Genomic DNA, 27,141 nt, shown 5'->3' on the forward strand with positions numbered 1-27,141 from the left:
CTTAAATTTGCTTGTCAACTTATTGCAACTCCATAAATTTCATGCAGTTTTCTTATGCAAGGAATTACTCAGAAGTAGTGTTACCATTTCTTTATTCTGAAATATAGCATCTGACATTCATTGATGGCTTCCCCTCCAAATTCTACTTTAAAGGCAATGGATCTCCCCACTGTTAAATCCTATCTAGCATCTAAACCCACTTTCATTCATTGTGATTTTGGTGGCATTTTCTTCCACAAATGTTCAGGCTAGGTTGTAGACTATAAGTGAACTAATTGATCTGGAAAGAAGCAAAGGAAGCCAAGTGTAGAAGGATGAATAAACAAAGATAAAACAGTAAAGTCATCAAAGAGCTCAATTTCCTGTTTGCAAGAATGTGGTTTCACACTTCTTCATTTTATGCACTATTGAAGATGAGAACTAAATCTGTGTGGTGGTAACTCTTTACTCAAGAGGCTGATCGACTTTTATCCCATTGTGGTCTTCTGCTCTTCATGTTCGGGGTCAAAATGTCCAGGCCAACTTGGATCCTTTTTACTACACTCAGCATTATTCACCTCTCCTGTATGACAGGTAAATCTCTCTTGCTCTCCTTCTCTTTTTTCTTTCTTTCTGATGTTCCTGAATGGAAATAATTCATATAGGTCTTAATTTATGACTGTCCTATGCACACCTCCTTAGATTTAAATCACATCAATTGAGAGATTAGGAGCTTGTGAACAGGCATAATTGGACTGTCATTGTGCAAAATAAAGATTTTAAATTAAAATGGCCATCTCAAGACACCAATCAAGGATTAATATATCAACTTGCTACAACCTCTACTGCACATTTTTAGATAATGATCAGAGAAAATATGAATCTGTTTTTCATTTAAAAAAAAACCCTGCTAAAATCAAGTAGGACTAGATGGCTTTTCTTTGGTGCATAAATGGCTAATGTGTTTGGAGAAAGTGGATGGATGTCTTCCGCTACTATAATGCTAGCAGCTGTGATCATGCAATGAAGCTATGCCTCTTATCTGCACCAGTGGTACCCAATCTTTGGTCCTCCAGGTGTTTTGGACTTCAGCTGCCACAATTCCTAACATCTGGTAAACTGGCTGGGATTTCTGGGACTTGAAGTCCAAAACAACTGGAGGACCAAAGGTTGGGAACCATTGAGCATTTAATGCAGTTTGAAGCTAACCCCAAATTGTGGTAGCCAGATGACAAAGTCTGACCCTTTCCATGCTGCCCCTATATCCCAGGATCTCATTCTGGATTATCTGTTTATCCCAGATTATCTGGCAGTGGAGACTCACATAAATCAATTCAAAGCAGATAATCTGGAATCAAATCCTGGGATATAGGGCCTCTCACAAGAGTGCATAAGAGAATGCTCAAATCAGTGCTTTGTGGCTTGGGGAATCATCACTGTGCATCAAACCGGTTCCAAAATTTCCTATGTAATCATCAGCACAACAAAACGACTTTCTTCAATATTAGTTTGAAACCGCATTAAATTATCAGTATAGATGGGGCCTACCTACTGGGAGATTCAGGGTAGCGAAAAGAAAGGCATTCTTCAGGCATCACAAAACTACAGAAATGTAATGATGTGTACATAGCTACTTGCCTGGGAGAGATAGGCTCGTTGGAATGTTGAACTATGGCCCCTTCTACACTGCCATATAAAATCCAGATGATCTGCTTTGCACTGGATTATATGGCCGTGTAGACTCATATAATCCAGTTCAAAATAGATAATGTGGATTATCTGCTTTGATAATCTGGATTATATGGCAGTGTAGAAGAGGCCTATCTCTGGAGAGCAAGGTTTCTATTCCTTCTTGGCCATGAACCCAACGAGGTGAGATTGGTTAAGTTATTCTCAGAGGAAGGCAATGGCAAACATGTTCAGAACAAATCTTGCCAAGAAAACTTCATGATAGAATTACCATAGGTCAGAAATGACAACAACAACAACAACAACAACATTACTACTACCAATTGTTGGGGTACATGAGGCAAATATTATGGTTTCTGAAGATGAGCCACTGTGGGAACAGAATCCCCAATCTTTGAGATGACCTGGCAGGGTTGTGCTTAAACAAATATATTCACAAATTAAGAGTGTAAAGATCTCAAGATGGTTTTGTTTGAAGATTTTCTTAGAGTGGAGAATTTATTACCTCAGCATTGAAGGACTTCTGTGCACTTAATTTTAACACTTCTATTTGGGTTTTATGTTTTATATAATGTAACCAAGGCAGGGGTTATATAAAATATTTGCTAAATTGAAGTCTCTTTCCATTCGAAGTGTACAGTTTTGCTGTTTTCAAGGCACCTGCACATGCGGCCAGGCACCTCCAGTAGGTTTTTGGGAAAGACGAGGGGTTGGGGGACTGGCTACAACTCCAGTTGACCCATGAGGGCATGTAGACGCCTCCCCCCAAAGGAAAGTGTGGGATTTGGGGGAGGTGAGGGGACCAAATCCTGGGAGAAACTGGGATTTAAATGTCCCAGTTTCTCACGGGATGTAGCTCTGTCTTGAAGGGCCCTCACTTGTATTTTCTACATACATTTCTAAGATCTAATTGCAATGCATGCCGGGCATGGAGGCATGGGCTCTTTTTAATTTCATATAAATTGACAAAGTCACTCCATGGGATCAATAGTCCTCTACCGTTTGCCAACACAACATACTGCAAATGCATTCCATCTGCCGTACTCTATTTGTGAGTGTCTTGCAAACTTTTTGCTGGCCATTATTGAAAACTGAAAGCTGGGTAGTTCTGACATTATTCTGAATAGTAAGCAGTTTGAAAACCATGGTTGTAGCATCTTTTCTCCCTCCCAGCTTGGGTAAGCTAATGCAGAGTGAGAGCTGTGCAAGAAGCTGCGAATGTGTTACATTCTGTGCACACTGTGTATACAATACAGGTAGCTGTGTAATGTATTTATCACATTTCATCAGAAGAGTTATGGCCTCTTCACACAGTCCTATCTGGATGTACTCTTCTGCTGTGAAAGGGAAGGCACATGGGGCTGCTTGTAGCGCTCCACATGCCCTCCCTATTTTCTCCATCACACAGTGCATTGGCACCTGTCCCCATCAGAAGGCAAAATCGCAAAATGGGTCAAAAATGCCCTAGTGGTCCCTAGTGTTTCTGCAGATCCTTCAGTTGACTCTGCGATTGGATCCTTGAAGGTTGGGGGTACCTTTTGCTGCCCAGATAGAAAGAATTATCTGTCTTAAGGTGATGGCTTTACATTTCCTTGCAGTTGGGCCTCTGCCTTAACAAACAAGCAACCTGCACACAGCCTCCAAAGCTATATTTTTCAGCTAGCTTAAGTTTGATTGAAGTAGCAAAATCAATCCTTTTCATCCCTTCATCATGGATTTAAACAGTCATTTTAAGCCTTGTATTAGCTTCTGTTGTGTGTGCTACACACAAGAATGTAAAATATTTACTTCCTCAGGGATTCGAAGGGAACACATGCTTGGGATTTAGCATCATCTTACACTCTGATATCCTGTTTGAAAACAAGATACCAAGGATTCTGTGAAGCAACCTAGAAGGCTGGGGTCAATTGTATACCCAGGAACTGAAGCATGGAGATCCTTGCTTGATGGACTCCCAAATTGTGCTCCTGCAGTTTCCATGATTAGCAAGCTATACAGTTTCCCCAGGATTTGAGTGGGGGTGGAGCAGTCTCATAGTGCTTTAAACTTATATTGATCATGTTCAGCACACACAGAAACAAGCAAAAAACAAATTCTTCTGCAAGCTTATCTATCTGAACTTCCTCCTTACCTCCAAGATGTACAATACGCATTGGAGTGGGATAGCTAGCCTTGAAAGGACAGTGTCACTATTTGGGATACATTGTAGTCTGGAAGATGGTAACCTCATCTTTCCTTGCTATAGCTTTAAATACTGAAAAATGCTTCATAATAAAGAACTGTTGCAATCCTATCACAACACATTCAAACTGCATTGGGTGCTAAGTGGTATACCAGTGAGGCATATATATTAAAAGTCTCTAGGTCAGCGGTTCTCAAACTAAGGTCTGAGGGCCAGATACGGCCCTCCGAGGTCATTTACCTGGCCCTTGCTCAGGGTCAACCAAAGTCTGAAATGACCTGAAGCCACACAATAACAACAATCCTATCTCATCAGCCAAAAACAATAACTCATCAGCTGCATTAGTTACCAATTGAGCACCGGATCACTTTCAAAGTGATGGTACTCACCTTTAAGGCCTTGCATGGTCTGGGGCCGATGTACCTGAGGGACCGCCTCACCCCCTACCAACCCCAGAGATCCCTCCGTTCTGAGGACCAAGATCTATTGGAAATTCCCAGTGTCAAGACCTTGCGTCTAACAGCAACCAGACGCAGAGCCTTTACAGAAGTGGCACCATCACTCTAGAATACTCTGCCACCTGAAGTCCATGCCTTGCGGGATCTATCAGCTTTCCGCAGTGCATGTAAGACATATCTATTTCGACGGGCCTTTGATCTCTGATTGTTTTTAAATTGTTTTTAAATTGTTTTAAACTGTTTTTAAATTGTGATAGATTTTAGCCTGTTCTTGTAAGTCGCTCCGAGCCCCAGGGGAGTGGCGGCATATAAGTTCAAATAATAAATAAATAAAAATAAAATAAAATAAAAACAGGTCCACACTTCCCATTGAAATACTAATAAGTTTATATTTGTTAAAAATTGTTCTTCAGTTTAATTATTGTATTGTTTTTAAGTGTTTTTTGCACTACAAATAAGATATGTGCAGTGTGCATAGGAATTCATTTTTTTTTCAAATTATAATCCGGCCCTCCATCAGTTTGAAGGACTGTGACTGGCCCTCTGTTTACAAAGTTTGAGGACCCCTGCTCTAGGGCATATGGAACTGTCTCCCAAAACAACATTTCTTCGGTCAGAGAATAGCAAATTTCTTCTCCAGTGTACCAAAAATCAGTACCAGTTGAGTATCCCTTATCTGAAATGCTTGGGACCAGAAGTGTTTGGATTTTGGTTTCCTCAACAAATTTTGAAATACCTGTACAGTATTTGCATATCTATATAAAAAAATATAATGTTCGTTTGTGGGATTAACATAATTCAAAAACCACTGGATGAATTGACACGAATTTGGACACAAGACGCCTATCAGGCCAACAAGTGACCATCACTCATAAAAACACTGAAAAACACAGCAGAAGGGACTTAAAAAGCCCCAAAAGCAAAAAGATGCTACAGTGTATGTGCAAAAATGACTCCCCAGCAATCAAAACACACAATAGCATATCCACACTCTCTTTCAGACTAGAGCTCACAGCTCAGTAGGCCCTTTAGGAGAGGAGGATGACCCAAATGCACTGCTTCCAAACTCCAAGCTTTCTTCTCCTTGGATTTCTTTGAGAACATCCCAATCCCTGCATATTTCCAATTCCCTATTCCTGGACTGCAACTCCTGGACTGCAAATCCTACAGATAGATTAGATACAGATAGGTAGGTCGATAGATTGATCAAGAGGGCTGCTGGGAGTTGCAGTCCAAGAATTGGTAGAGAAGGAAGAAAGGGGTGAAAGAGGAAGGGAAAGAAAAGGGGAGGAAGGGAAGAGGAAGAGAAGAAAGGAAGGAGAGAAGGAAAGAAAAAAAGGGAAGGAAGGAAGGAAGGAAGGAAGGAAGGAAGGAAGGAAGGAAGGAAGGAGAAAAAGATAGGAAGAGAGAAAGGAGTAAAGGTTGGCCACAGCAACGCGTGGTGGGTACAGCTAGTAAATAATAATGAGGTATCTTGGGAATGGAAGCCAAAATTAAACTTGAAATTCTTTTACGTCTCTCGTACGCCTTATGCACACAACTGGGTGGCAATTTTATGCAAAATATTTTTAATTTTGTACATGAATTCAAGTGTGAGCAAATTTTAAATACTGAAAAGCAAAAGTGTCACTATTTCAGACAACCATATGTACAATCTGAGATTTGTAGATAAGGGATTTGTAGATAATTGTGCTCATTGGTTATAATTTTTTATTAACCCTCATGGCAACTCTATGCAAACTAATAGCTGATGGCTTGTGGGCTCGTCCTGGTCCAGGGGCCACCAGTTTTGTGTTGCAGTGCTCTAAAATAACAATCAGAGAACACAGAGATGCATGGAACTCAAAGACAGTCCTTTAGGCTTTTGAAGCAGGGCGTTTTCCATGTACTATAGTTTGACTATGAGAGGCAGAAAATATTATTTAATTTTAAAAAGTCTTTTAGCTGCAGTAGACGTTCTACAGCAGTGGTTCTCAACCTGTGGGTCCCCAGATGTTTTGGCCTTCAACTCCCAGAAATCCTAACAGCTGGTAAATTGGCTGGGATTTCTGGGAGTTGTAGGCCAAAACACCTGGGGACCCACAGGCTGAGAACCACTGCTCTACAGAACAGTGGTTCTCAAACTTTGGCCCTGCAAATGTCTCGTACTTTTGTTCCTAGAATCCCTAACAATTGACAATGACCAAGACAGTTCAACAATATCTAAAGGCCTATATTTGGGAACCATGGGAGGAATGCCATGATCAGACAATGCAACAGAATGAGATGCAGTAACTTAGGTCCCATTTACTCTGCCATATAACACCATTTGACACTGCATTAAACAGTCAATGTAGACTCGTATGATGCAGTTTCAACATGAGGTCTTATTCTTGCAGGCATAAACAGGAAAAATGACATTTTCCCATCTCTAGTATTTTGTGCCAATACTGCTAACCTAGAGATCTTCAACATTTGGCTGCTACATTAACTTTGCCTCTAAAAATAACTGCAGACAGATTATGCTGAGGGAATGCAATTTGCCGTGCCAGAATGATGCTTCACGCTATGTTTAGACTATATGTGAATCACTATAAGATTTGGGAGAAATGTTTATCTCTGGAGTTTTCACTTGGTTCTTAATCCTATAGAGACTTTTCAGGACTTTTGTACCTTTCATTAGTAGCTTCCCTGCTGTAGCATTTGCATGGTCATTCTAGCCATTCAGTGCTGCAGAAATATGACTGATTGTGGATTTTTAATTGCCCTTTCCCCTGCGGCCTGAGGATTAGATTCCATTACTCATTTTCACACCTTTTGTAAAACTAGAAAACAACCCTGTTTTGCAGTAGATCATTGAGAAAGAAATCTCTAAGTAAATAAGTAATTAAAGCTCCTCCTGCCTCATATGTAGTAGGAATAGAGTAATTAAAGGGGAATTCTAAATCACTCCTCCAACTTCACTAAAGGGGAAGCAATGTCAGACTCAAAAGTTATGGTAATTAACAAGTCAAGAGAGTTTCTGAATAAAGCTTAGTTTTGAATAAAAATGTTAGGGGCATCTTGGACCTGAAGTAGTATTACTGTGTTTAATTCCATATCAAATTCTTGTTTTAATTACACTTCCATCTGAGTATTAGGAGCCCCCTGCGACACAAGGGTTAAACGCTTGTGCTGGCAGGACTGCTAACTGAAAGGTCGCCGGTTCGAATCTGAAGCGTTGGGTGAGCTCCTGTCTGTCAGCTCCAGCTTCCCCTGCAGGGACATAAGAGAAACCTCCTACAAGATTGTAAAACATCTGGGTGTCCAATGGGTAACGTCCTTGCAGACGGCCAATTCTCTCACACCAGAAGTGACTTACAGTTTCTGAAGTCACTCTTGACACACACACACACACAAATCTGAGTGCTGAAAAGTAGTGTAATATTGTACTCTGGAAAAGTAATGCCTAGTTCCTGTAAAAAGATCTGTGTGCAGAAGCCATTCCATTCACATGCATGTTTAACAGAGGTACTCTGTTCAAAAAAGAAATTATTTCCATTTTGCAGGCCTTGGGTTGTATTAGCACATAGCGGGAAATCTTCAAGAATTACCAGTTTTTGGTGGAGCCCCTGGTGGCACAATGGGTTAAACCCTTGTGCCAGTGGGGCTACTGACCGACAGGTCAGCAGTTTGAATCTGGGAAGAGTGTCTGTCACCTCCAGCTCCCCATGAGGGGACATGAGAGAAGACTTCAACAGGATGGTATAATATCTGGTTGTCCCCTAAGCAACGTCCTCGCGAAGAGCCAATTCTCTCACAGCAGAAGCTACTTGGAGTTTCGCAAGACACACACACAAAAAGAAACAAAAACAAAACAAAAACAAAACAAAACAAAAAGTTTTTGGTTATAGTATTTATAAACCATGTCTTGGTCTACAACCACAATTAAACTGAACATTCAGGGCAGATTGGCTATGTGCAGAGGTAGGATCTTCTGATTAATATATTTGTCCCAAAGACACATTTTATGGAGAAGTGTGCCACAAGTTGGACTCCCAGCCAAGGCTGAATTATCTATGTATCAGCAAACCCTAAATTCTGGAATGAAAAAGGAAGAATTCTTAGATATAGCCATATCACACAACTTTAGGGTTTTTTTACTTTGCATCATTCTGCAATTTTAAAATTATAGGTTTATTAATCTGTTCTTAATTATTGTACTTTCTGCTCATAAATTAAAGACGTAAGCCGCAAGAAACCTGTAAGGCCATATTTATCCCGGATTTATCCAGATACAACTTTGATTTTTCAGAATTTACCACATACATTCAGCCATTTATTCACAGCCACAAAAGATTTGGCTTTATATAAAACAAGGAAGTGAACATTCTCAGAACTGAATGTATGTGGTAAACTCTGAAAATGTTGTTGTGCCCAGGACACAGGCATGTAGCCGGGGGGGGGGGGGGGGGGGCTTGAGAGGCTTCAGCCCCCCCCCCCCCCGAAATTCTCATGGTGGTCCGCGAGAAGGCCTTACTGGTGCATTATTTAAACTGTTATGTTTATTCATATCATGATCTGATCACCATGCTCAATATATCCCATATGCATGGGGATATTGGGGTAACAATACAAAAGGCTTGCTAGGGTAGACCCTCTTTCACTCAGACTCAGCCCCCCCCCCCCGAATCAAACTCAGCCCCCCTCCAATCAAAATCCTGGCTATGGGCTATGGGCCTGCCAGGATAAATGGTCTTTCATAGTCTTAACAGAAGTTTACATGTGGGGAAGCTCTCTTGCTTCCTACAGCTCACAGATTTACGTCTAATTTTTCATAACCATCCTGTTTCTAACATTTACAAATTCCCCTCTTCCTTGTACATAATACTGGTTTGCGGACTGCATAAATGTTATTGTATTCCAATGCACACAAGATCTAGCCAACACAGCTAAGGGTGAGGAATACTGGCTTTTGAGAAAAGACATGTTTAAGTGCACAAAAGATATTTAAACATGATTTTTCCTGTAGATTCTTTACTTTGAATTTGCAGACTAATGCGAAACTAGGATGCAACAGACCTGTGAGTTTTTTTTTCATGTCAGGAGCAACTTGAGAAACTGCAAGTTGCTTCTGGTGTGAGAGAATTGGCTATCTGCAAGGACGTTGCCCAGGGGACACCCGGATGTTTGACCATCCTTGTGGGAGGCTTCTCTCATATCCACGCATGGAGAGCTAGAGCTGACAGAGAGAGCTCAACCTGCTATCTCTGGATTCGAACTACTGACCTGTTGGTCAGCATTCCTACTAGCACAAGGGTTTAACACATTGCGTCACCAGGGACTCCTAGACCTGTGGGTGATCACTTGGGACATTAGATATTAAATCTGAGAGAGAGAGAATAAATATTGGCAGGAAGACATCAGATGTGGTTGCATAGTTTGGTGGGCAAATCTGGTTTTTGCCGTTAATCAAATACTCAATTTTTAAAAAGAGGAAGGTGAAAGATGGGCATGTGATCTATTTTACAGAGATCACTCCTCTAGAAAAGCATTCTCCGTTTGAAGTCTGTTTATTTAATGGTAAAGAGTTATACCAAACTGAGCAGGAACATAGATCATTTGCCTAGAATATGGTTAACTTCATTGCTTTTCTGTTTGAATTACAGTCATTGTTGTGGTCGTTATCTATCATCTATTTAGTAAAGCACACTTAACATCATTCACCCATGCTCTTAACTGCAGGCAGAATGAACCTCCTTCTTCCCTGCCGTTGATGCCCAGAAAATAGGTTGAGGGGGAAGTTATGATCATGGCAGTAGTGTCAAAATTATGACTAAATAGTAATCATGAATCCAGAACTGTTACTAAATCTTCTGTATTCACGTTTGCTACTTACTCATGACCTTGATACTATTGTCATGACTGTAACTCCCCCGCCTTCCCTAGTCATCAAGTGCAGGGAGAGAAGGAGATCAATTCTGCAAGTGTTTGGAGCAAAAGGTGAATGGGTCGAGCCAGGAGATTGCTGATAGAAAATACAGTACAGGCAATTATTTCTAACTCTAATAATAGTATACACATTTGATATAAATCAGGTGCTTACTTTGCATGTTCAGGGTGATTTCCACTCCATGTGAAATAACACACTAAGTCATGCAGTATAAGGGCCCTTCTATACATGCCTCAAAATGCAGAAGAAACCAGGATAAAAGGACTGTAATTCAAACAGAAAACGTTTTATAACTTTTGTGTGATATTGTTTTTATACTCATGTACTGTTTATGTTATATACTAGACTTGCAGTGCCGTGTAAGCCGCCCCGAGTCCCTTTTGGGAGATGGTGGCGGGATATAAATAAAGATGATGATGATGATGATGATGATGATTATTATTATTATTATTATTATAAAAGGTGTGTGTGTGGCTAAATGACACTTCACAAAAATGCACACTGATTCGATTAACGGCTGAAAAACACGTGTTAAAAAGATGAGCTTAAAACCCAATTTTGGCTGAAGTTGCACATATTCTCATGACTGTATATCCCTGAAGTCAGGGTAAACATGTGATTTCGTTCCAATGGGCTGGTGTGGACTGCTCCAGTGCATGTGTGCATTTTAAAATCCCAAAATAGCTGATCTGGGCTGTAAACAACTGGTGCCACAAACAAATGGAGCCACAGACACACAGGTGGCTAAATGGAAGCACAAATGGAAAGGAATTTCAATGAGAACTCTCTGCAAGCATTCCTTTGTTCTGATCTTTATGATATTAAACAGAGCTTGAATTTACAGTAGGGTGAGGAGAGAGAAATCTGATTGTGATATCCGCATGAGAGTCAATTAAAAAAAAGAAGAAAACTTCCACCAGATGTCCCTCAGCCATCTTGCAGATTTCTAAAATCTGCTCCAAATAAAGATGTCAGAATAGCGGGGGACCATTTATTGGAACTGACAGTTCTGTCTGTGGACTTGCTGTCAGGTCCCATGCTATTTTGCCCCACTTATTTGTCCCGCATTTTGACACTGTTTGGAAGCACCCGAAGTGGGAAAAGGATGGTCACAACTGTGTTGGTTCCATTTATATGTAAGATCGGTGCAAACATAGGTCTTGATTCCAGACATCAGCCAATCTGACTGTTGGTGAATGAGCTTGATGCAAGAACCCTTGGGATGAACGGTAAGAATTTATATGGGCCAATGCCCAAGGTGTGTTACCATCACTTCCATTCTTTTCCACATACCATGAACCCTCCTAGGGAAGTGGTTCTCATCCTGTGGGTTTCCAGATGTTTTGGCCTTCAACTCCCAGCAATCCTAACAGCTGGAAAACTGGCTGGGATTTCTGGGAGTTATAGGCCAAAACATCTGGAGACCCACAGGTTGAGAACCACTGTTCTAGGGGATCCCTATACATTACTGATACTCAAGAGGTGTTGAAAGTACAAGTCTGGGATTAAGGAACCCACCCACCAACTTGTAACGAAAATAATTGGTATAAATGCCATGTATTACATAAATACAAAATGGAAACCTAGGTGATACAGAATGGGTGAATGAGATAAGCCAAGAAGTCAACCATGTGAATGAGCAGGCTCTTATATGTTCCCCACTTGACTGGAGTGATGCCTGGACCCAAGTCCCTACGCCTGGGTCTGCCAGCCAATGAATTTGAAGCAAGATCTAAATTCATTAGCTGCTAGGTCCCACTTCTCTCCAAGTTACACTGGATAATACATGCTGCTGAAAAGAAAAAAGTAGATCACCATGATTTTGGGTGAGGTGCAACCATTAATGTTCTGCTTATCTGTGCACAGCTTCCTCGTCCTCTTTTTTTTTGGAAAATCTCTCTCTCTTTCTCTGTGTATGTATTTCCTCTTTTCTGACCGTGTCATCTTCACATAGTATGTGTATATACAGTATTTCCCTTTTCCCCCATTCTGTTTCTTTAAAATAAGTCAAACCCGTTACTTGGAAAAAGCAACTGCCATTGAAAGGACAGGGTTGTTTTTCTGCAAAGCAGTCTTACTAATTAAGATTCTGGTAGGCTTTCCACATCAAAGTACCAGTGTTTCCATTAGTGTTGGTTAAGGAAAAGTTTAAAAATAAAACCCAGAGTGAACAGGATGTTCTCTAATCTGTCCACTAGGCAAATACAATATAACACAAACATTTAATAACATTCACATCTTTTTCAAATGTATTTTTTGTTTCCATTAAATGCATTAAAAACCTTAAGGGGGCTAATGATGATCCAGCTTGTTTGTGTTGCAAATTGCTACTGCCCTGGTGGTCCTAGAAACAGAAAAGGAAAAAAACGTACAATATTTTTCAAAGGCTGGTAAAATTCCTGAATGCATTTTACATGCTGGTCTCTTTCACATTAATATTTACAGCACTTTGATGCTACTTTAAATGCCATCTTCAGGAATTCCACATTTTTTCGTTTTGTAGGGCTATTTAGAATTTTCTGCCAGAGTTTATTTATTTATTTATTTATTTCCTGCATTTGTAACCTGCCTTCTCACCCCCGAGGGGGGACTCAGGGCAGCCTCACAGCAAGCACCATCCGGTGCTGTCACAATTATAAAACAATTAATTAAAAACAGTTAATTAAAACAGTCAATTAAAACAATCGATTAAAACATGTCAATTAAAATCCAAATCCAGTTCCGGGTCAATTCATTATCGCAAGTTACTTAAATTTTCTTCACACATTGCTGCTATTCACTTGTCAAACTCTTGGTCCCAAAGCCAAGTCTTGAGTTTCCTTCTAAAAGACAGGAAGGAGGTGGAACTGGATTATATGGCAGTATAGACTCACATAATTCCGTTCAAAGCAGATTATTGTTGCTGATCTTAGCATTGACAGTAGGAGTAATTTATATAAATATATAATATCTGGTTTCCTGTTGGTGAAATGTTGTCATGTAGGTGTTGCTTTGAACTGGATTATACGAGTCTACACTGATATATAACCCAGTTCAAAGCAGATTATCTAGATTTTATATGGCAATGTAGAAGGGACCTCTGTATGGGTCACCGTGCATCTCCGTATGCTCCTACTGTGTGGAAATGGCGTGTTACGGCCACTGCATTGTTCACGAGGTGAATTTTGAGGGGTAGCATTGGGAAATGCAGCTATGGCTACATATTTACGTGATACATGTATGTTTCCTGAGTTTTGGTTATTTTTTATTATGCTGATTTCTGTTTCGAGGCTCTTTATTGTTTTTGTGTGAAATAGAATAGTGTTTCTCTTGAGAAAGCTGTACTATATAAAACACAACTTGCTCTTTCAATATGATTTTGGTCCTTTGTTTCTCATCTCAGCCAGGCCCGTAGCCAGAATTTTGATTCAGGGGGAGGGGGGGGGGCTGAATTTGATTCGGGGGGAGGGGGGTTAGTCTGAGTGAAAGAGGGTCTACCCTAGCAAACCTTTTGTATTGTTACCCCAATACCCCCATGCATATGAGATATATTGAGCATGGTGATCAGATCATGATATGAATAAACATAACAGTTTGGTGGGGATGAGGAGCAGGACCTTCTCGGTGGTGGCCCCTCACCTGTGGAACTCACTCCCGGGAGAAATTAGGGCATCAACATCCCTCCTCTCCTTCAGGAGGAAAGTAAAGATGTGGTTGTGGGACCAGGCCTTTGGGCAATCTGACAACTAGATAAGGACAATCAAACGACTAGGACTGACAGGACTGACAATGTGGAATTGGAAATTGGACTATGAGATAGCGAACGCTGACCGTCTATGAGGAGTAATTGGGATTGTATTGTTTTATTGGTTTTAGGGTTGTAATGTAGGAATTGTTGTTTAACTGTTTAACTGTTTAATTGATGTTATTTTGTTTTACTACTGTTATGTGATGCTGGCATCGAATTGTGCCTTTGTAAGCCGCCCTGAGTCCATTCGGGGTGAGAAGGGCGGGGTAGAAGAAACCAAAATAAATAAATAAAAATAATAAATAATGTACCGGTAAGGCCTTTTCGCAGACCACCATGAGAATGGGGGGGGGGGGGGGGAGCCCCCAAAGCCCCCCCCCCGGCTACATGCCTGATCTCAGCATACATATTTTTTCTGACTGTCATTTCATTGTGCTTATCAAAAACTGATTGTGTTTCTTTTAAGTTCCTACAGCCACAAAGTCAATGGAACTAAGTCCCTTGTATGTAGCAGTGAACCAAAACGCGGAGATAAGCTGTAACTACACATCCCTGGAAGAGTTAAATGAACTCAAAATCTCGCTGGTTAAAGGACTGAAAAACGGAACCGATGTCTGCTCATATTCCTGGAATACAATATCAAATACAACAAAAACAGAAAAAGACTTTAACTGTCGGGTGGATTTTGCCAAAAAACCAAACAAAATAACTTTCCACCTCCAGAATGTACAGGTCAATCAGATGGACATTTATACCTGCAAAATTGAGACTTTACACCCACCACCATATAAAGAGAATGTAAGCCATAATGCGACTTTCATTCACGTGACAGGTAAAAATATGGAAATAGTTTCTTGCTATTCCTATTTGGGTTTATTTCCATGACCAGTTGTTAAACTGTCCCTCAACAATGGCCAGTTAGCTCAAGGAGTAGACCTTTTAACAATGAACTGGAGAACAGAAGAGAATGTGTTTAATTATACTTTTTTTCTATTTGTTGCATTTTCTCCATTCATTTGCCCCTCCAGCCATTTTCAGTCCAGAAGAGAGTTTTTTTTTTAAGTATATGTATGGAAAGTGACTTTGTCCATTTTCTGTTGTTTTTTTAAAAAAGTATTTCTTGGGTTTAAAACAGCTCCAAGGGGGGAAGGGAGGGGACAGATACTCTAATACAGGGGTCCTCAAACTAAGGCCCGGGGGCCAGATACGGCCCTCCAAGGTCATTTACTTGGCCCTCACTCAGGGTCAACCTAAGTCTGAAATGACTTGAAAGCAAACAATAACAACAACAACAATGCTATCTCATCAGCCAAAAACAGGCCCACACTTCCCATTGAAATACTAATTAATTTTGTATTTGTTAAAATTGTTCTTCGTTTTAATTATTGTATTGTCTTAAAGTGTTTTTTGCACTACAAATAAGATATGTGCAGTATGCATAGGAATTCATTCATGTTTTTTTCTAATTATAATCCAGCCCTCCAACAGTTTAGGGACTGTGACCTGGCCCTCTGTTTAAAAAGTTTGAGGACCCCTGCTCTAATACATGATGAAAGTGCCCCTACCTCCACAGAGGCCAGCTCAAGGTTCTGCCAACCTAGCAGTTTGAAAACATGCAAATGTGAGTAGATTAATAGGTACCGCTCCGGCGGGAAGGTAACGGCACTCCATGCAGTCATGCCGGCCACATGACCTTGGAGGTGTCTATGAGCAACGCTGGCTCTTCAGCTTAGAAATGGAGATGAGCACCACACCCCAGAGTCGGACACGACTGGACTTCATGTCAGGGGAAAACCTTTTCTACCTTATATTTTAATATTTTTTGGAGGTAGCTGTAACATAACAGTATCCCCCTCTGAGATCTCTTAAAAGTTATGTCCATCCCTCCTCCCTAGTTGTGTCCATCCCCCCTCCCTAGCCTTTGAAAGTTGCCCAGATAGGACCTCCCATGGTCAGTTATCCCATGTCCTTTCTGTAATGAGATCCATCTTTCCTCCACTTTCCTCTGCTTCCCGTTATTTGGAATTGGATAATATTGACTTCTGAAGACAGCTTTAGGGCTCCGTTCACATGCACTGTGGAAACAGGGTCCCACTGAGTCCCACTCAATATGCCTTTATGTTCTCTGATGGCCTCTGGGGGACTCTCATGGGGATCTATTTCCATAGTGCATGGAAATGGAGCTCTAAAGCCATGGGATGATGTCCATAGCCTGACCCAGTCAAGTTTCTTCTTATGTAATGTTTGGCTGGTATAAGTCTATAACTTCTTTGAGAAGCGCAAGATGTATCAAGTGACCTCTGCATTTTTAAAACATGCTTAAATTGGCCTCTTTTATTTTGAAGGATGAATATCATATTTTATTTTATTTTATTTATTTATTTAGCAGTTTTGTATACCGGTCTTCTCGAGGGACTCGGGTCGGTTTCCAACATCAATATTACAGACAGTCATTAAAACATCATATTCTAAATCACACTAAAACCTTAAAATAGCAAAATACAATCATATAATTACAATGGTCAGTCATCATCAAAAATCATTATTCGTCGTCATCCATCCATATCACAGGATCATGGCTCATTCGTCGAATGCCAATCCCCAAAGCCAAGTTTTCACCTGTTTCCTGAAGTTTAAGAGAGAAGGGGCAGTACTGATCTCCAGTGGAAGGGAGTTCCAGAGTCGAGGGGCCACCACTGAGAAGGCCCTGTCTCTCGTCCCCACCAGCCGCGCCTGTGAGGCCGGTGGGATCGAGAGCAGGGCCACTCCAGACTATCTTAGCAATTTTAAATACCTCGGCCCAGAATCGGCTCTTGAGGACCCAGTCAGAGCTTGGAAAAAAAGTATTTGTTTTATCATGTTCAGAATTCTTTAGTTATGCTAGTGGAGGGATTGTGACTGTTGCAGGCTAAAAATCTAACATATTGTTTTAAAGGTCTGTTCCTGATTCAGATGGAGTCCTTCTGCTAACTTTCACATGAATTGGTAGTGTTTCACCACAACACTATCAAATAGTGTTCAGATATTCCTTACTATAAACACTACACTATTGTGTAGCAGAGTGTCTAGCCAGGATCTGCATCTCCTTTTCCTTCAAAATAAATGTGGCTCACTTAAGGATGCTCTGTACACAGCATGAGGATTATTTCCTATAATTTTTTTATTTGTGGTTATGGTTTTGGCAGGTGTTTCTGAAGCACCAGAACGTCCGTGCCCCCAACATAGACTGGAATACATGCTGATGATAGCAGCAATCATCATCTTTATTGTCTACAGTGTGACGATAACGGCAGCTTCTTACTATTGCTGGGTAAGGAACCAATTTCTTGGTAAGCTCTGCATTTTAGCAATGCTTACATGATTTATCTATTTTATTTATTTACTTTATTTATATACCGCTTTTCTCAGCCCTCAGGCGACTCAAAGCGGTGAACAACATCAGTAGAAAACATCATGAGACAAGTATAGGGCAATGAAAAACAATTGTAACATAAATCATTAAACATCCGTATAACAATCCTTAGCGCCTCAACAATAAAATCAGAATCCAGTCTCGTCATCCATTATTCCGTATTCCTATGTTCAATTACACTGTTTAATCAAATGCTTGTTCAAACAGCTAGGTCTTCACTTTCCTCTGAAATGCCAGCAGGGAGGGGGCCGATCTGATATCTGCAGGCAGGGCATTCCACAGCCGAGGGGCCACCACTGAGAAGGCCCTGTCTCTCGTCCCCACCAAGCGCGCCTGCGATGCAGGTGGGACGGAGAGCAGGGCCTCCCCAGATGATCTTAGTGTCCTAGCCAGTTCATAGGAGGAGATGCGTTCGGAGAGGTAAGTAGGGCCAGAACCGTTTAGGGCTTTATAGGCTAACACCAGCACTTTGAATTGTGCCCGGTAGCAAACTGGCAGCCAGTGGAGCTGGCGCAGCAGAGGAGTAGTATGCTCCTTGAGTGCCGCTCCTGTTAGCAACCCGGCTGCCTAACTCTGGACCATTTGAAGCTTCCGAGCAGTCTTCAAAGGCAACCCCACGTAGAGAACGTTGCAGTAGTCTATACGGGATGTAACCAGAGCATGGACTACCGTGGCCAAGTCAGACTTCCCAAGATACGGGGTATGATGTGGGGTATTCAAAATATCATCTAAGGGAAAGCCAGATCCTTCCTTTTTTCTGTAATATCCTGGGCCATCTGTCATGTTATGACCTCTTATTGTGTCCATTCCCTCTCCCTGCCATAGTAAGTGAAGAACTGGCCTTTTCCTTGTGTGTGTGTGTGTGAGTGTGTGTGGAACTTGCGATTTGTTATGTGTCACTGAACTGCAATTTCTAGCATGTATCCATTCAGAAAGGAGGGTGTATAGTCAGGAATATCTGAATATCTGAAGTGTACATATATTAAAATTGTATATAAAATAAAAGTAGGTCCAAAAAACGAAGATATAGAAATTTAAGGGAAGTGAATGTATATATGTACATATATAAGCATTTGTATATATGTATATACAAATGTATACTATATGGTGGGGGGGGGGAGAAAGGGGGAAAAGAAGAAAAGGAAAAAAAGAAAAAATCCTAACAGCTGATAAACTGTCTGGGATTTCTAGGAGTTGTAAGCCAACACACCTGGGGATCCACATTGTTTTAGCGTATTAGGTGAAGGGGTGGAATCTCATGAATCTCCTATGGAGAGTTGTTGAGCCATGTCTGAATCAATAGACCACTGCTTACCAAATAGGATGCCCTTCTTGTCCAAACAAACCCCAGAAATGAGAAATAAGAACACATGGGCCTTTGTTTGTCTGTTCCTAGTAATGTGATCTTACTCATCACACAGAGAATCTTCCCCTTCCCATGTTTTCTCATGTTATAGTGGAAAGCAAAGAAGAATAGGATTGTTCGGAATGACTATTTCAACATGACGCCTTGGCAAACTAATGGTGTAAAGAAGAGGCAACCTCCCTTGAATGTCCCAGCAAGGAACTACACTGCCTATCGATCGTGGGAGCCATGATGCATGCGTGACACACTTGGCCTATTCCTACAATGGGAAATGCAACAGTATGCTTTGCCTTTTGTTGTGTGGGCACTGATGGATCATAACTGGCGATAGATATCAGCAAGAGAAAAGTATATTCAGTAGCACAAATAATTAAAACTACAAGCTAACTTTCATATTGGTGACAGAAAAGAAGAAAATCTGGAATTGGGTTGTAAATAGTCATGTAGGCCTGTCATTTGTTTTATCCAAACACTGCCTTGTGATCCCCACAGATGATGTTTAAATTGTAATCAAACTCTACAAAAATCATAGATAAACGTTTGTCATTTTTTATGCCAAAAGAGAAAATGCTGAATTTACAGTTCAAAACATGTGTGAAACAGATCAGAAACATCTTACTTATTTGGCCCCATGAAGAACGTCATGCTAATTTAAATGAAGTGTGTGATTAGCAGGATATAGCTTTGCCATGTAACTCTGTAGAGTACCATTGTTTGTAGTGAATTGATTCCATATACTGGTAAAACAATCAATCTGTAAGTGGTTTCTGGAAGAGCCTTGGAGGTAAGGGTGGAATGTACATCCATATAAGAAAACTCTTGAAATTTACAGACTCATCAAAGTTTGAACAAAAGAAGCAGACAAAAAGCAATGGGAGCAGAGCTACTTATTCCCTGACAAAGTGGCTCCCAATAAGATCTCACAGTGGAATGTACTTTCATTTTTTACATTAAGTGCTATCTTGACACTGAAATGATAGTAGACACATGGCTTACGATTAACAACCAATGTTTATATTTCTGTACCAGACCAGCTAAGGTCTAACCTAGCACTGTTTTGTTCTGTTGCATTAATCTTGTCATTCATGTATTAAAGAAAATCTGAGCTATAATTTATCATTATTGTATTACTGTGATTGCTATTGCACACATACTGTACCAAAGTGGTTCAAGTCAGGTTGACTGGATGCTTCTTAAAGAAATCAAACATGGTCTTACCCAGTATGGAAATGAGGGAGAAGATGCAGTGAGACAACACATCACAAGACATGTGGGATGTGCCACCACCCCAGATTGTAATCCGATCAAACTAATGCTTCTCTATTGATAATATTCTATTTTTGGCACTGTATGTGCTACATCGGAGCCCCCGGTGGTGCAGTGGGTTAAAGCGTTGAGCTGCTGAGCTTGTTGACCGAAAAGTCGCAGGTTTGAATCCAGGGAGCAGCGTGAACTTCTGCTGTCAGCTCAAGGTTCTGTCAACCTGTTGTTGTTGTTCATTCGTTTAGTCGTCTCCGACTCTTCGTGACCTCATGGACCAGCCCACGCCAGAGCTCCCTGTCGGCCGTTACCACCCCCAGCTCCCTCAAGGTCAGTCCAGTCACTTCAAGGATGCCATCCATCCATCTTGCCCTTGGTCAGCCCCTCTTCCTTTTGCCTTCCACTTTCCCCAGCATAATTGTCTTCTCTAGGCTTTGCTGTCTCCTCATGATGTGGCCAAAGTACTTCAACTTTGTCTCTAGTATCTTTCCCTCCAGTGAGCAGTCGGGCTTTACTTCCTAGAGGATGGACTGGTTGGATCTTCTCGCAGTCCAAGGCACTCTCAGCACTTTCCTCCAACACCACAGTTCAAAAGCATCGATCTTCCTTCGCTCAGCCTTCCCTAAGGTCCAGCTCTCACATCCGTAGGTTACTACAGGGAATACCATGGCTTGGACTAGGCGGATCTTTGTTGCCAGTGTGATGTCTCTACTCTTCACTATTTTATCGAGACTGGACATTGCTCTCCTCCCAAGAAGTAAGCGTCTTCTGATTTCCTGGCTACAGTCTGCATCTGCAGTAATCTTTGCACCTAGAAATACAAAGTCTGTCACGGCCTCCACGGTTTCTCCCTCTATTTTCCAGTTGTCAATCATTCTTGTTGCCATAATCTTGGTTTTTTTGACGTTTAGCTGCAACCCAGCTTTTGCGCTTTCTTCTTTCACCTTGATTAGAAGGCTCCTCGGCTCCTCCTCGCTTTCGGCCATCAGAGTGGTGTCATCTGCATATCTGAGGTTGTTAATGTTTCTTCCAGCAATCTTCACCCCAGCTTTGCATTCATCCAGCCCCTAACATCGCATGATGTGTTCTGCATACAAGTTAAAAAGGTTGGGTGAGAGGATGCAGCCTTGCCGTACGCCTTTCCCAATCTAGAACCAGCCTGTTGTTCCGTGGTCAGTTCTGACTGTTGCTACTTGGTCCTTGTACAGATTCCTCAGGAGAGAGACAAGGTGGCTTGGTATGCCCATCCCACTAAGAACTTGCCACAATTTATTATGATCCACACAGTCAAAGGCTTTAGAATAGTCAATGAAGCAGAAGTAGATGTTTTTCTGAAACTCCCTGCCTTTCTCCATTATCCAGCGGATATTGGCAATCTGGTCTCTCGTTCCTCTGCCTTTTCTAAACCCAGCTTGAACATCTGGCAACTCTCGCTCCATGTATTGCTGGAGTCTTCCTTGCAGGATCTTGAGCATTACCTTACTGGCATGAGAAATAAGGGCCACTGTACGGAAGTTTGAGCAGTCTTTCGCATTTCCCTTTTTTGGTATCGGGATATAAGTTGATTTTTTCCAGTCTGATGGCCATTCTTGTGTTTTCCATATTTGTTGGCATATGGCATGCATCACCTTGACAGCATCATCTTTTAAGATTTTCAACAGTTCAGCTGGGATCCCGTCGTCTCCTGCTGCCTTGTTGTTAGCAATGTTTCTTAAGGCCCATTCAACCTCACTCCTCAGGATGTCTGGTTCTAATTCATTCACCACACCGTCATAACTATCCTCAATATTATTATCCTTCCTATACAGATCTTCTGTGTAGTCTCGCCACTTTCTCTTGATCTCTTCAGCTTCTGTTAGGTCCCTGCCATCTTTGTTTCTTATCATACCAATTTTTGCCTGAAATTTACCTCCAATGTTTCTAATTTTCTGGAAGAGGTCTCTTGTCCTTCCTATTCTGTTGTCTTCTTCCACTTCCATGCATTGCTTATTTAAAAATAGTTCCTTATCTCTTCTGGCTAACCTCTGGAATTGCGCATTTAACTGGGCATATCTCCCCTTATCCCTGTTTCCTTTTGCTTTCCTCCTTTCTTGGGCTACTTCCAGTGTCTCAGCAGACAACCATTTTGCCTTCTTGGTTTTCTTTTTCTTTGGGACGTACTTTGTTGCCGCCTCCTGAACAATGTCTCGGACTTCTGTACATAGTTCTTCTGGGACTCTGTTTACTAAATCTAGTCCTTCAAATCTGTTCTTCACTTCCACTGTGTATTCGCTAGGAATGTTAGTGAGATCATATCTAACTGGTCTGTGTATTTTCCCTGATCTCTTTAGTTTTATTCTTTAGTTTTATTCTGTCAACCTAGTAGTTTCAAAACATGCAAATGTGAGTAGATAAATAGGTACCGCTCTGGCAGGAAGGTAACGGCATTCAATGCAGTCATGCCGGCCACATGACCTTGTAGGTATCTAGAGACAACGCCAGCTCTTCGGCTTAGAAATGGAGATGATCACCACACCCCAGAGTCAGACATGACTGGACTTAATGTCAGGGGAAAACCTTTACCTTTATCTTATGGGCTACATCATGTACTTGGGGAAGAAAGACATCACCATTGTAATTGTCCCAACTTAAATGTAAGGCACTATCTCCATATTCATGGACGATACGTTCCAAGAACACCCAAGATCGTACTATACATTTAAGCTGGGGACAGGCCCGTAGCCAGGATTTTGTTTGGGGGGGGGGCTGAGTTTGGCTCGGGGGGGGGGGGCTGAATCTGAGTGAAAGAGGGTCTGCCCTAGCAAACCTTTTGTATCGTTACCCCAATACCCCCATGCATATGGGATATATTGAGCATGGTGAGCAGATCATGATATGAATAAACGTAACAGTTTAAATAATGTACCAGTAAGGCCTTCTCGCGGACCATCATGAGAATTTCGGGGGGGGGGGGGGGCTGAAGCCCCCCGAGCCCCCCCCCCCCCCCGGCTACATGCCTGGCTGGGGACAATTACAATGGCATATATATCTTAGAACATTGGGGAAAGTGTTATCTTTTAACAGTAATTACATTCCATTGCTAACAGCCCAACTGATGAATTAAGGAGCATCAGTACAATCTGATTACAATCAAAGGTGGTTGCACATTCCACATGTGGCATCTCTAGTTTCTCCACAATCAAGGGTGGTGACGCATTCCACATGTGACATTTCTAGTTTCTCCACAATCAAGGGTGGTGACACATTCCACATGTGGCATCTCTAGTTTCTCCACAATCAAGGGTGGTGACACATTCCACATGTGGCATTTCTAGTTTCTCCGCAATCAAGGGTGGTGACATATTCCACATGTGCCATTTCTAGTTTCTCCGCAATCAAGGGTGGTGGCACATTCCACATGTGGCATCTCTAGTTTCTCCACAATAAAGGGTGGTGGCACATTCCACATGTGGCATTTCTATTTTCTCCACATTCAAGGGTGGTAGCGCAGTCCACATGTGGCATCTCTAGTTTCTCCACAATCAAGGGTGGTGGCTCATTCCACATGTGGCATCTCTAGTTTCTCCACAATCAAGGGTGGTGGCACATTTCACATGTAACGTCTCTAGTTTTTCCACAATCAAGGGTGTTGGCACATTTCACATGTAGCATCTCTAGTTTCTCCGCAATCAAGGGTGGTGGCACATTCCACATGTGGCATCTCTAGTTTCTCCACAATCAAGGGTGGGGACAAATTCCACATGTGGCATTTCTAGTTTCTCCACAATCAAGGGTGGTGGCACATTCCACATGTGGCATCTCTAGTTTCTCCACAATCAAGGGTGGTGGCACATTTCACATGTGGCACCTCTAGTTTCTCTACAATCAAGGGTGGTGGCACATTCCACATGTGGCATCTCTAGTTTCTCACAATCAAGGGTAGTGGCACATTCCACATGTGGCATCTCTAGTTTCTCCACATTCAAGGGTGGTGGCACATTTCACATGTGGCATTTCTAGTTTCTCACAATCAAGGGTGGTGGCACATTCCACATGTGGCATCTCTAGTTTTTCCACAATCAAAGGTGGTGGCACATTCCTCATGTGGCATCTGTAGTTTCTCCACAATCAAGGATGATGGCACATTCCACATGTGGCATTTCTAGTTTTTCCACAATCTTTATCTTGAAACACAGAACAACCTTGGAGAAACTAGAGATACCATAGAATCATAGAATCATAGAATAATAGAATCAAAGAGTTGGAAGAGACCTCATGGGCCATCCAGTCCAACCCCCTGCCAAGCAGCAGGAATATTGCATTCAAATCACCCCTGACAGATGGCCATCCAGCCTCTGTTTTAAAGCTTCCAAAGAAGGAGCCTCCACCACACTCCGGGGCAGAGAGTTCCACTGCTGAATGGCTCTCACAGTCAGGAAGTTCTTCCTAATGTTCAGATGGAATCTCCTCTCTTGTAGTTTGAAGCCATTGCTCCGCGTCCTAGTCTCCAAGGAAGCAGAAAACAAGCTTGCTCCCTCCTCCCTGTGGCTTCCTCTCACATATTTATACATGGCTATAATATCTCCTCTCAGCTTTCTCTTCTTCAGGCTAAACATGCCCAGCTCCTTAAGCCGCTCCTCATAGGGCTTGTTCTCCAGACCCTTGATCATTTTAGTCGCCCTCCTCTGGACACATTCCAGCTTGTCAATATCTCTCTTGAATTGTGGTGCCAAGAATTGGACACAATATTCCAGATGTGGTCTAACCAAAGCAGAATAGAGGGGTAGCATTACTTCCTTAGATCTAGACACTATGCTCCTATTGATGCAGGCCAAAATCCCATTGGCTTTTTTTTCGGACACATCACATTGTTGGCTCATGTTTAACTTGTTGTCCACGAGGACTCCAAGATCTTTTTCACACGTACTGCTCTCGAGCCAGGCGTCACCCATTCTGTATCTTTGCATTTCATTTTTTCTGCCAAAGTGGAGTATCTTGCATTTGTCACTGTTGAACTTCATTTTGTTAGTTTTGGCCCATCTCTCTAATCTGTCAAGATCGTTTTGAATTCTGCTCCTGTCCTCTGGACTATTGGCTATCCCTCCCAATTTGGTGTCGTCTGCAAACTTGATGATCCTGCCTTCTAGCCCTTCATCTAAGTCATTAATAAAGATGTTGAACAGGACCGGGCCCAGGACGGAACCCTGCGGCACTCCGCTCGTCACTTCTTTCCAAGATGAAGAGGAAGCATTAGTGAGCACTCTCTGTGTTCGTCCACTTAACCAATTACAGATCCACCTCACCGTAGTTTTGCCTAGCCCACATTGGACTAGTTTCCTTGCCAGAAGGTCATGGGGGACCTTGTCGAAGGCCTTACTGAAATCCAGGTACGCTACATCCACGGCATTCCCCGCATCTACCCAGCTTGTAGCTCTATCGAAGAAAGAGATCAGATTAGTCTGGCATGACTTATTTTTGATAAATCCATGTTGACTATTAGCGATGACTGCATTTGTTTCTAAGTGTTTGCAGACCGCTTCCTTAACAAGCTTTTCCAGAATCTTGCCCGGTATCGACGTGAGGCTGACCAGACGGTAGTTGTTTGGGTCATCCTTTTTTCCCTTCTTGAAGATTGGGACCACATTGGCCCTCCTCCAATCTGCTGGAACTTCTCCCGTTCTCCAAGAACTCTCAAAGATGGTTGCCAATGGTTCCGAAATGACTTCCGCTAGTTCCTTCAATACTCTGGGGTGTAGTTGATCTGGCCCTGGGGACTTGAACTCATTAAGAGCGGCCAGGTATTCCTGGATGACTTCTTTCCCAATTTGGGGTTGGATGTCCTCCAATACCAGATACACTTCTGGAAGAAAGGGTATTTTCTGGAGCATGGATAACTGAAACCATGGATACTGAATCAGTGCATAAGGAGGTTGTGCTGTATGTATATTTGGAAGTCAGTCTAGATAATTGGACTGTATAAATCTTTGAAATGATAAAGTATAGTATTTCCTTCAATCTCACAACAACAAAGTAATTATCCTTTTCGTACAGCAATTGGGAAAGCTTTATCTTTTAGTAGGAGTTACATTCTATTTCTAACAGCTCAATTGATGACTTTAATAGCATATTATGTTCTTACTATTTGCAATACCTGATCAGCTCCTCGACAAATGTTCTGCCACGTGTCCTTGAACAGCTTGATTCTCTTTACATCACTTCCATTCACTAGGGGATGAGCGTACACTTGATAATAGAGTTTCTTCCTTCAGAATGACTGAGCTCTACGGAAAGCTTTCCGGTACTCCTATCTGTTTTGAACAAGCCTCACTTCATTCCCAATGTCTGCTTTCAGTATCTGCTATCAGCTGCATGCTCTGTCCAGATATTTACAGTAGGCATGTGTATATCCTAGTAGCCATGTGGCTTGCTTCAATCAGAGATTAGTGATGGGGAGAGACCAATACCCCTTCGAATGTGACTTGAGTGTTAACATGTATTTTTTGTCAGTTTTTGCAGGGCACATTGCTGAAAAAAGTGAAGTGTTCCCCATATTGCACACATATACAAATACCTCTTTTGGTTTCATTGTTGCATTTGGTTAAACAGTTTTGCCAAGTTTCTGAAATAATATTAAAAGTTTGCCAAATGTGTATATCTAATATCAAAGTGGGAGGAATGTGCACAACATATGTAGCCATCATTTTTCCAAATTCTCTGCATCTCTTGAACAAACGTGTTTGTCTTTAACTTTTCTCCCCTGAGCTGAATGTAGGGATGGAAAAGATATTCAAAAAATAGCTAAATAAACAGATATTTAAAAATAGCTGGAAAAGCATGTTTCTTGAATGTCATCAAGCCTTAATGAGAAGAAACCCAAACTGATGACAATCTTAGCAGTTTAGGATTTATTCTATGCATAATTGGCACATAATTTTTATGTGCATCGTATGCCAAGAGCAGCCTTTTCAGTGCCAGGAATTGCCTTTTTGAGCAATAAGTAATTCTTTTGCACAGAGGTATTATTTTATCCCCAGAAAATGCTGTTTTCTGTGAAAAATATGCTAGTTCTATCTATATAAATAAAAATGTAGAAGAAATGAAATTTTGGACAGATGAAATGTAAAAAATGTGGCTTGAGACGGGTGGAGGGGAGCACAGAGGTGAAAAAAGGGGAAAAA

General features: G+C 41.6%; 1 protein-coding gene across 1 annotated transcript; it reads left to right on the top strand.

The window, feature by feature from the left end:
- Nucleotides 1–426: 426 nt before the first annotated feature.
- Nucleotides 427–19,824, top strand: CD28 (CD28 molecule). Its single transcript, XM_060755000.2, has 4 exons — nt 427–573; nt 14,413–14,778; nt 17,132–17,256; nt 18,816–19,824. Exons 1-4 carry the CDS (start codon nt 495–497, stop codon nt 18,954–18,956), a joined length of 711 nt encoding a protein of 236 aa, XP_060610983.2. The 5' UTR covers nt 427–494; the 3' UTR covers nt 18,957–19,824.
- Nucleotides 19,825–27,141: the final 7,317 nt, after the last annotated feature.

Source organism: Anolis sagrei, chromosome 1 (genome assembly GCF_037176765.1).
Source record: "Anolis sagrei isolate rAnoSag1 chromosome 1, rAnoSag1.mat, whole genome shotgun sequence".
In the NCBI taxonomy this organism is placed as follows: Eukaryota; Metazoa; Chordata; class Lepidosauria; order Squamata; family Dactyloidae; genus Anolis; species Anolis sagrei.

Coding starts and splice junctions, on each gene's coding strand:
- CD28 (XM_060755000.2), top strand. CDS start 495: ATGTTCGGGGTCAAAATGTCCAGGCCAACTTGGATCCTTTTTACTACA. Junction 14,779..17,131: donor GACTTTCATTCACGTGACAG/GTAAAAATATGG, acceptor TGGTTTTGGCAG/GTGTTTCTGAAGCACCAGAA. Junction 17,257..18,815: donor CAGCTTCTTACTATTGCTGG/GTAAGGAACCAA, acceptor CTCATGTTATAG/TGGAAAGCAAAGAAGAATAG.